General features: G+C 43.8%; 1 protein-coding gene across 1 annotated transcript in view; it reads right to left on the bottom strand.

Moving 5' to 3' along the window:
* Positions 1-7340, bottom strand: part of LOC102206986 (ephrin type-A receptor 4-like) — a 27947-nt gene extending 20607 nt beyond the window's left edge. The window contains exons 1-5 of the mRNA XM_005721117.1: positions 6761-7340; positions 6029-6096; positions 3651-3848; positions 3225-3335; positions 2459-2813 (exon numbers count right to left, since the gene is read on the bottom strand). Coding sequence (XP_005721174.1) covers positions 2459-2813; positions 3225-3335; positions 3651-3848; positions 6029-6096; positions 6761-6917 — 889 coding nt within the window. The 5' untranslated portion in view covers positions 6918-7340. The remainder of the gene's footprint in view (positions 1-2458; positions 2814-3224; positions 3336-3650; positions 3849-6028; positions 6097-6760) is intronic.
* Between the last annotated feature and the right edge of the window lie 3856 nt (positions 7341-11196).

Genomic DNA, 11196 nt, shown 5'->3' with positions numbered 1-11196 from the left:
CAGATATCCCCCTAAAATAGCTAAAACTAAAAACAAACTAAAAACTACTTCCAAAAACATTCAGCTTTGATATTAATGAGTTTTTTGGGTTCATTGAGAGCATGGTTGTTGTTCAATAATAAAATTATTCCTCAAAAATACAACTTGCTTAATAATTCTGCACTCCCTGTACAAAGGCACAAATTTTACTTTGAAGACAAACAGTCTCCTTTTCTGGTTTGTGTAACACTTGATGCCAGCAACCTAAAGCAACCACTCCCTAACCAGTTTCAGAATACACATTTATCACTAGCAAAAGTACTCACAAGGGTCGCTGACCTGCATGAACTGGGCGTTAGCAATCAATTTCATAGTAAATATACATTTTTCCTTCCAACTGGTGGCTGATAGATAATCTTAGACAGGTCTCTAGGTCTGTGCATCACAGGTCTAACATTACTACATTAGATGACAACTCTAACTTACAAGCATGACAACTGTAAGTTGCACTGCTAAGAGAAGACTCCAAACTGAGACATACGATTGTCTTTCAAGTGCAAAATGAGCCCAGCTTCTAATGACGTATTGCCAGCCAAGGTTAGTTTGCCTGGTTTTGTCTTCACCTGAACGCGTTGTGCCGACTCAGAGATGGCACATGAGTCTACATGATCCAGAAATCTCTTAGTGTGTGTGACATGTTGAGAGACAGATCATCTTAATCTCTTCCGAAATCTATTTCTCTTCCCTCCATCCCGCTACGCCCTCCTGTTCTGTTTCTCTCTGCAAATTTTAAACTTAAAATAGGAGAAGAGTTAAGGTGTCCGTCTAATTCAGTCGGGTCAGAGGTTTTGGAGAGATACATTCTGTATTCATTCAGACTTTGATGAATTTCCACTGAGGCAGCTGCGCCCAGCCAACAACCTGACAGGCAGAGAGAGTAGGGAGATGAAGAAGAGAGCAGCAGATAGATAGATGGCACTTCACATCTGCTGGAGGTTCAACAGAGTCAAGGGTCTCTCCTAAATCTAGTTGAGGAGGAACATCTTTCAGGCTTCAGGGACCACCCCACAAACCTCCCCCTCCTTTCAGATGAAACAAATGAGCTAAGCCGGGTGACGGTTTCAGAGAACATCTGAGACACATACTATTCATATTCATACAGAATTTTGGCAACTGCATCTCTCATTGCAAAGAAAAAAGTCATGTTTTTTTCTCTCTTAATCACCAACTGGCCAACTGGCAATGCATCGCTCTTTTTTATGTCCATCTCTGTATATTTCTCTTTCTCAGTGTCCCCTCTTTTCTCTTTGAATTATGGGTCTGTTTGTTATACAATTAGCCTGCTGGGATGGGCTTCATAAATAAAACCGAGGGAGCACATCAGTGAATCGTTCACCCCCACCCCCACAGCTCTTCTTCTATTGGTCTCTGTCCATCTGTGTATGTGTGTTGTGTGTTTGAGTGAACATGAATGGAGAGAGTCGAGCCATGTTGTAAAAGTGTCTCCACTAAGTCTGTCCAACCCCGTTCACCCCACTTTGTCACATAAGCGCGGACATTTGCAGTCTTCACTATCACAACAGTCGTTTCCAAATATTACACGTCATCCGAGCCACATGTGAGTCGGTGAAAGGTGTGAACAGCTTGCATATTTGTTACAGTAAAGTTCAGACCAAATTTGTAAGCGACAGAAAGACATTTTTGTCCAGATGGCTGTGGTTATGCGAGCACACCTCATATGGAGACCTTAGCGCTCGGTACACAAAGCAGAACTTCAACTTGCAACAAAAAGATCGGTCTTAATTTAACCCACTCTAAATGATGGCTGGGCATGTGTCCATACAGATAAATGCTCCCAGTGCATGCCACCCTGTTGATCTGAGCAGGCCAATATGGACTGCACCACTAAAGGTCACTGATTTTAAAAGTTGTTGAATTTTTACTAAAAATCAAGTGAAAATTACACTTTTACACGTTGCTTTTTGACTTTGCCGTGCAGTTGCTAAGTATCCAGCGGAAACACCAGAAAAAGAAAACCCATTAATTTGATTAAAGACGTTCATAAATGGATTTTATCACCTTCAGAATGACCCATCTTATCTCTTTTCTCTGTTCTCAGCTTGTAACCTGCAATCTGAATATTATTAGAGTTTGAATTAGGTCAATTTTCTTTGGTGTTCTTTTGTGTAATTTGCAATTTCAGTTGGATACCTTACAAAACACTAAAAAAGTGCCACTATCTACTGTTTCTGCAACAGAATAAAATTTGTTATGTTGTCCTCTCTAAACCACATTTGCCAAGCTAGCGAGTGCCCCTTTAAAAACGAAAAGAACCGAATATCAATATTATCAGAGTAGCTTGTTAAGCTGAGCACATTTGTGATTGTTGTTCACAGAGATGCTAAACTTCAAAGTGACAACACATTAATTCAGGAGTGCACAAAAGAGAAGTAGCTCTGCTGTAGCCAGCACCACTTACCTTTACATGCACCTCCCCTCTCCTCATATCCGGGGTTACAGAGACATCCACCAATAGGAACCAACCACTCTCCATCAGCACCGCAGTACATTTTAGGTTCCTCTCTTTCTTCCGATTGGTTGACGCAGGACCCCCGGACCTCCACTAAGGAGGACGTGTCGGCCCCGGTAATGGTGTCGGGAAATGTTGCCAGGTTACGAACGGTTAGCGGGCAGGTTTTGTAGAAAACTCTGACAGAAACCAAAGCAATGCAGGCGCCCACATCCTGGAAGGCTAGATAGAAGCCCTTCCGGGTCGTGACTTTTACATCTCGCACCTCTGTGTTCAGTTTCATGATGCGGTCTCCAACATCCACCTGAATTGAGAGAAAACAGCATTGCATTAATAAACAGTGCAGTAAACCGTGTCACCCCTTATTAATTCAATTTGCTTGTTCAACTTAAAGTGGGCGTTTCAATTGAACCGCCGCTGATCTCCACATCTTCAGCACTTGGCTCCGATTCAGAATAACTTTTATTGATTGCTAAGGCAAAACAAGCTTTACGGCCTGCAAGATTAGAATGTAAGTTACTTTAGCAAAGACTGAGCAAAAGCACCTTGCCAACATTCCCGGGACAGCAAAACAGACATCTAAGATAAAAGTGCTTGTAAAACAAATAAAAACATTACAGCTAAGTGCTTTTGGGGGGGTTTATTTTCCACATAGGAGCAAATTACACTGAGTGGCGGAGGGAACTCAAAGCCTGACTCAGTTGTTCGGTGTTACCTGGGTGAAGCTTTCGTCTGCTGCCACCGTATCCACCTTAATGAAGCTGCTCTCTTTGATGTAGCTCTCTCTGTCTTCGTTTGACTCATGGTAGTACAGATTGAATGTCTCCTACAAGACAAAAGGGGAATTTTAAAAAAAGGGACAGACTGAGGCACCTATTTATCGTCAGCACCAGCACTCATCTTTTCTCTTAATATGATAATGAGTCAAAGTGGGGTTTGTGCTTGAATAAACAGCAGCTTTAATATAAAATAAAGGTCCATTAGCGGCAGTCTGTCCATTAAGTAATTATCATGAGAGTTAACATATTAAAAAAGGTCAGACCCTTTATCAGAATTCTTTGCTGTTTTGTTAAAACTTTTTACCGCAGTCAGGCCATACATTCACCAGCACGCTACACATCCTGAGCACGCTTTCACGTACCTTACAGGTGCCGGTGACCCCTGGGAGGCTGTTACAGTCTCTCAGGGTGAACTTGACTTCGACGTAGACCCGCTGAGCTCCAGACCGAGGGATCCAGTCTGTCCTGAGCCAGTTGTTTTGATTGGGCTCCAGGACATTGCACACCTGGTACGTCCTGATGGGGATGTTTTTCTCATCCATAATGCTCACCTCTTCCCACTTCAAACAAGCACATTTGTATAACTGCGTTAGTTAGAGCAATGATTGTGCATGTAAGACATATGTTGCTGCCTACAGGCGTTAGACTACATTCGAAAAATGCTTTTAGTTCAGGCCAACATCACGAAGACCAACTTTGAAGTGACTGGAATTGAACTGAAGCAGATATTCCATCAAAGTTGCCTTGATGAATGACTTGATATTAATGAAATGTAACTGTCATGTGGAGAACAGCTTTCCCAAACTTCTCTTAATTCAAGATAGTCTGATTTTTTTAAAATTAAAAAAGTCATTTGCCAAGCAGCAGTCATTTAAAAAGGCTGCTGGCACTCAAATTTCAGATGACACGCCAGTTTAATTTCCCACAATGCACCAACAGAGAAGGGTTTTCAAAACCCTTCCATGCTGGCAGCTGCAGACTGTTATATAATTTTGACAAAAGCATCTAAATAGCCGCTGTGATGGCAGCAATGTTAAAGTGTCTGAAAGTTGATTTTCATACTGTGCTGGCGTGAACTGAAAATGACTGCATACGCCGCATAAAGTTGAACTCTTCAGCGTAGGCACAAGCTTTAAACACACACATAAGCAGCGGTGGCTGGCAAAAAAGTGCACACTGTGAAAAACTTAGGTTGCCTGTCCACTGGGGGGTACTTCTAGTCATCATATATACAAAATAAATTTCAGATGCCGGTGTCCACCCTCTGATTCACCGCTGCTGCGTGAAGCCTCACGGGCTAATGCTCATTCTTGCATCAATATTCTGCAGTGGACGGTGGTTCAGATTTGTTGCGACTCCAAGGTTTTTGCAGGCACATTTCCATACGAGTGAAGCAGGCTCAACCTTCACCGCACCATCCATCTCAATAGAGCCGATTATTTGCCTTGTACTGTGACCCTTCAAATGACCGCTGAGCCTCCCAAGTCCAAATTGGCTTTTTATTGCCACTGAATAATAATCTGCTCTCTCCCTGCTAGTGAGAGCTGTATACACACTAAATGCACCGTGTCCAAAGAGAGAAAAAGAGAGCGAGAGGAATGACAGAAGAATGCGTGTGTGTGTGCTTGAAGGACATGCTTGTGTCAGTGTGTGTCTTTAGACTGATCGATATGCCATCAGAGTCGATTTCGTTGTCTAATGTGGGCTTATTGCCTATATGCTATCAGCTAATAATAATATTATGTATATGTTGGGTGATTTGTAAGCGGTGCAGTAAATATGTTAGTCTTTACAGTTTTATGTACATTTTAAGCCCATTCTTTATTGATTTAATACTCAAAATGTATCAGCACTGCTATTGGCCTGGAATATCTAATCGAGACTGATCTTTTGTAAGCCACGCATTTCTTTATGTACAGTGTGTTAAAATGTGTGTGAGTGTGAGGGTGTGCACATGCCCACATAGTGTCAGCGTTTGTGTGCTGTTGTAGTGTCTTTGCGGGTTGAGGAAGTTAGCTGTATAAAAGCTGACATGGGGTATGATGTCTCTGTGTCTAGTCTCCTTCAGAGTTTTTGTCAGCCTACGCAGCTGTCAAGGGAGAAGGAAAAAAACATACAGAAATGGAGTTTTGTATGTATGTGTGTAGCTAAGGGGTGAGGAAGGTGGGGGGAGTGCCTGTAATCAAAAGCTCAGTGCGTGCAGACCAGGACCCTGTCAATCAAGCAGCATGTGAGAGTATAAGGGCAATGGCAAGTGAAGAAATAACAGGCAAGTTCACCACTAACTCTTAAACCAACAAAAGAGGTAAGAGAGACACTGAACGACAAAGAAAGAGAGAGAGAGAGAAAGAGAGGAAGAACTATGGATGGCAGATCACGACAATGACAAAAAAACACAAAGAGAAGATCAAATCTGAAACAGATATCACCAGGATTCATTCTGGCAACTGTACGGTAGTAAAAATTCCTAAAAAATGACACCCACCACCAAGCTGGTTTATGCCTTTACTTGTGCCAAACGCAATGGCAGCAGTCTCATATTAGCACTTAGGCTTGGTGAACAACAGCACATTTCAAAATCTGTGGGATGATTATTTACAGTTTCCAGACCGAGCGTGTGCATGTGCGCGTGTGAGGAACGAGAGAGGGTGTGTGAGTGTGTTTTCCAAAGAGAGAACAGGTTGTAAACAGTGTATTCATAAAGAAAAAAAAGAAAAAAGAACAGGCAGATCCCACTCACCCCTCCCTCTGCAGGACTGGCTGCCCATTTCAGCTCTCCTGGCACTGTCCTGGTATCCAGCAGGGTCACTAAAATTGCATACACACACACATGCAGGTGTACTCAGGACAACCAGTCTGGAATATTTTTTTAAAAATTGCTCGTAAGCAGAGAAAATTAATTTGACAGACTTCTCACAAGAAGTAAGTGATGGTTAAGCTGTGAACAGTTATGGAAGTAAAAGCAGGCGTCCATTGGCACTGTTAGGTTTAAAAATGTTATCTTATTTCCACTGCACAGAGTCATATATGTACATTTAATATCACATACATTTATATTTTTCACAGAATTTTAAACTGTTGATTTAAGACCTCGGAGCTTTATTCATATACAAAACCCCAAACCACAAACTATGAATTCAACGGTTTAACTGTTTATAACAAAAACACAGAGGTGCTCAGTGTTCTCCACCATGACCAAACCCACAAACATAAAGAAACAAACAAAAAAGAAGAAAGGGGAAACATATTTAAAGGAAGAAAAAGCTCACAGCTGGACTGCACAAATATTACAAGGATATCTAAGAATTCAACTTTTTTTTCCTCTTCTAGATGTTTGCGAATTTTTCCCTGTTCTTTGCTATCCTAGGACGCGCCTTGAGCGCACGCAGGATCTCTCCCAGCTCGCAACAGCGGAAAAAAAGACCCGACTGTGCCACACAAGCAACACGGATTCGAGTCCCTCCTTCCTTACCTTCATTTGGCGGATAAATCCTTGTTCTCGAACTTGAAACTAATGTTAATATCCAGATAGTAGAAGAAAACGTTCGCCACAGATTTGCAGCCATGTGTGCAGCGTGGAAGCGTGTGCGTTCCCCGTCGGCTCCGCGCACTCGCTCTAGCAGCTCCATCCCGGTGGGAAAAAAGTGTTTGAATGAAACCAAGTGTGAACGCGAGTTGGATGCAGCAGTGGGTACTGGGGCGGTCTCCTACACTTCCTATGCTTCCAGTAATGATAAATGACACGAGGCAAATGACTGTTCTAGACTATACGAGCGTCGGTGTGTTATCCTTCAGCATCTTTGTTAACGTTTCCAAGAAGGCAAATGCAGATCTGCAGCTTCTGCGTTTAAAAACGGGTGACATTAATTGAAAAGAATAACTTCGCTCTGGCTGTAAATTTAAACTGCATAAAATTGTTAAAAAATAATAATAATTGAGACGTTTTTCACTGATTCGACCACAAAACTTAGTCAGCCCACTTTAAAACACCTAATCTGGGAAACATAATGATGGAGTAAATGAATGCTGTAGTCAGTAGAAGCTGTCTGGCGCACGTAGAAGTGGCATTTAGCAGTGATAACCCAAAGGAGGGCCAGCTGGGGTACAGGAGGCCATAAACGTCACAATGCTGCACTTAAAAAATAATCACATAGTCACGTGCATTTCAAAACATGAATATGTCACATTCTCCTGATAAAGGCCTGAAGTGCCTGATTGGAGTTGAGGTTGTCCTTTGTCCTGAGAAGCGAAATACCCATGAATGTGACTACAGCGCCACCTGTTGTTGATGGTTGCCGGGTGAAGGAGGAGAAACCCAAAGAATGGTCAGGATCATTTCACAGTGGGCTGTTGGTTATTTTAAGGCTGAGAACAGGAGGGTTGATGGAGCTTCAGTCATTTCTCTGCCGTCTGTCAGCTACAGTTTTTAGTATTTTTTTCAAATCCCACATGGATGTAAAGAAATGAGCATGTTCTTAATTAAAGAAGAAAAACACTCGTAAACAAAAAGGCTCAAGAGCCCGGCCTTGTGTGTAAGCGTGATGGAGCGCACAAAGAGCCAGGCTCATGACCTGTCCTCCTACACGCTCCTTCTCTCAGAGACCCTGGAAAAGGAATCACTGCTGAGGGGCTTGAAGCTTGAAGAAGTAAATTCTTCAATTTATATCGACCCAGTCTGGTTTTCTCTCCTCTGTCGTCCATTTTAACAACAAAAGGTGAAGCAAAGACTTGCTCCATCGTGTTCAGTCCTTGTATAACACGTACAAAGGTAAGCTGTGATGACCCCTGTTGAAGACCAGCAACAAAGAGCACTAAATGGCAGGTGTTTGTCTGGTTTTTAGGACTTTTTTGGGGACTCTCTGTATGTGAGACTTCATGTGTGAGTGTGTGCGTGCCTGCGTTTGCAAGTATGTGTTTGTGCGAGCCGGTCTCCATCTTGCTTTTGTGTCTGCACAGTTGCTACGCCGAAACCATCTCAAAGCCCTGTGTGGCATCATAATGGACCCAGGAAGAGCATCTGGCACTTTGAGGCGGCAAAAACGATCTCCCCGCATCGACCTGCCACTCTTCCCCCACCCGCCATAATAACGTTTTCACGTTTCATTCTTCGCCAGGCCCACGATAGAATGCGCAATCACAAAGGCCCAATTAGCCGAGAGGGGACCACGATTTCGCTCGGGGACCAGCGAGCCAATCGCATCGGGCGTCGTATGGCGAAGGCCAATGGGGCAGCGGCACAGGTGGGTGGGACATGGCAGCGAGGCGGAGGGGACACGGTGACATGGATGGAGAATGCTCCGTTGTTTCTGGTCATTTGTGTCACCAAAGTTTTGATTGATGACGGTCGAAATGTTTTTCCCACTCTCCCCTGAGAATCACAGCTTTCTGGAGGGGGGTTTGCACAAAGATCCCCCGGCATCGAACCCCTACTTTACGTTTGGCCCTTAGCCCTACGCCACACACAAACACACATCCTTACATGCTTTTTTGTTCCTTGCGAGGCCCCAGATGGCTCCTGCCCACACATGTGTATTGTTGACCACTAGATACAGGCGCTTGTTAGCGTATGAACGCATGAGAACCAGCATTTAAAGACATCCAGAATCGCCAAGTGTCAAACAGCGATGAGGAGAACAGAGAGAAGAGGAAGAAATTTAAGCAAAGTACATACAAAGTAGCCAAATGTAAATTTGTGCATGTGCGTGAGAGTGTTAAGAGAAAAGCCCGAGGGACGGTAGGTGTGTGGGCGGCTGAGAGAGATGAACAAAAGAAGCAGGGAAGAGAGATGAGGAGCAGCGCATTGCCAGTGAGGATTTGATTGGGTGGGTGGGTGGTGGTGGTGTATGTGTGCGTGTGGAGGGTGGGGGGTGGCTGGGTGTTGAAAAGGGATCTTCCCTCAAAGCCTCTCTAAGATATTCCTGGAGCGAGCTAAGGTTTCATTTGGCTTGCAGTCCTACACAGAGTGCTTACATCGCACTGGGAGCTAAAACCATTTAATATTCACAAAACCAGGCTGATATTCCCGGGGCTACATGACAGTTAATAATCAGATTTTCTAAATCTGTATGGTGCGAGCGTGTGTGGTTGAACTCCTTGGGTCGACAGAGCGTCATTAGCATGTCAGAGGCGTTTCGCTGGTACCCGGTTTTCTCCATGACAGCTGCTAGTCTGGCGAATTACTCAATTCGTGTGTGGATGTGCGTCCGTGTCCACGCACACGTGCGCTCAGTATCAACAAAGGAAGAAGCGAACAGAAGGTTTCATCAAAAACACCAAAACACCAAAAGTGTGTGTGTGTGTATGTGTGCTGTGCATCATGTGCTCACTTTGATGACTGAAGAAATCTCCATCAGCATCTTTCTATGGAGTGTATATGTGTTTGTGCGCGTGCATGCCGCGCGTGTTTGTGTGGTGTGTTTGCATGTGATTGCATAAACATGGTGTCAGAGTGATGAGATGTTCCCTCCATCCATCTGTTCTGCTGGCATTTACATCTTAAGAGGGCTACAATAGAGGAGAGACAGATAGGGGAAATGCAAGAAAGCGAGATAAGTAGTGCAGTGACGAGATTCTGCAATATTGTTGTTTTTTGTTGTACACTCTTTAGAGTAAATACACACTCCTGGGTCACCTGTAACAGCTCTCTGGTTCCATTCTGAAACCATCTTTTAACACGGTTGAGGGTTTCTAAGTATTTGCAAGAAGCCGTGTATGAGTGAAGCTATGGTGTATCTTCCTGTGGATGTGGATGTGGTTGTTTTGTTTTTTGTTTTTTAGTGTGCATGTGTGTTTTTGTATGAGTGTATGCATGTACAAGAGACAGAGAAAGAACTCATTGTTCCCATCCTCCTTATCTATCGTCCCAGCCGAGAGCCCGTGCTGTTTCCCCCCTCAGCGATATGACCCGGCTCTGATACCGCACGCCCTCGTCTCCACAGATAACAGACCACCCTAAAAATACTCATCTTTCTACCAACTTACTCGCTTCCCCTCTGTTCGCTTCACCTCTTCTGGCTCATTCTATCCTCCGGAGTCTCCCCGGCCAGGAGTTAGCTTCTGCCAGACTAAAATACCTCTGGGCACTTCCTAGAGTCACAGAGGTCTTCTAATTCTATATTTTCCCCCCTTTTCATCTTCTACTACTCATTCTATTGGAGACCGTGGATGTTGCAGTGTTGGTTTGAACAACAAAAGTGTAACTCAGACTGTTACATCACAAGTTTTCTTATAATTTTCCACAATAATTCCTCATCTCCCCCCGCAGCTACTTCAGTCACCCACAGTCTGGACACACGGGGCAGATGGCATGTAGGAGGAAAACGATGAGGACAGAATCTGCCGGGCTCACTTAATTACACATCAAATAATTTACCATAACGCAATAAAATATTGAAGAGTGCATTGTTTTTTTCGTGCCTCACGGGTTCGACAGTCTGGAACGATACTAATTATGATGATTTTTTGAAGATCATGCCACAGCCAAGAGCTTTGGGAGATTTTTTCTTAATCTCTCTGCCGATTCTCTCTCTGGCTAAACTCATCTCTGCTGTGAAGTGCTTTTAAGGATCCTGACAATGCCCCCTCTCCGTTGATTCGAGGAAGTTCTTTTTTGCTCATTTAAAATGCTTTTATTCCAAAGTACTTTGGCACGTTTGACATTTGGGGTTAGAAAAGCTGCCGTTTTGTTCTTTGTGTGTGTGTGCGTGTGTGCTCATGTGTGTGCTCACGCACGTGTGTGCGTGCATCCTCGCCCTTCTTTCGGCCTAAACCCACGCAGGTGACCAGAGGGGGCCTTGTGTGGGTGGACAACTCAATGGTATTTACAGTGATCCGCCCACAAGGAAATTGCTAAATCCTCTCTGTGACACAGTGTTGTTTGAATTATGTGCTAGTGTCACTTTTTCTGTT

Source organism: Pundamilia nyererei, unplaced genomic scaffold, assembly GCF_000239375.1.
Source record: "Pundamilia nyererei isolate P.nyererei 1_Seehausen unplaced genomic scaffold, PunNye1.0 scaffold00004, whole genome shotgun sequence".
Classification (NCBI taxonomy): Eukaryota; Metazoa; Chordata; class Actinopteri; order Cichliformes; family Cichlidae; genus Pundamilia; species Pundamilia nyererei.
This window is presented reverse-complemented; position numbering and strand designations above follow the sequence as displayed.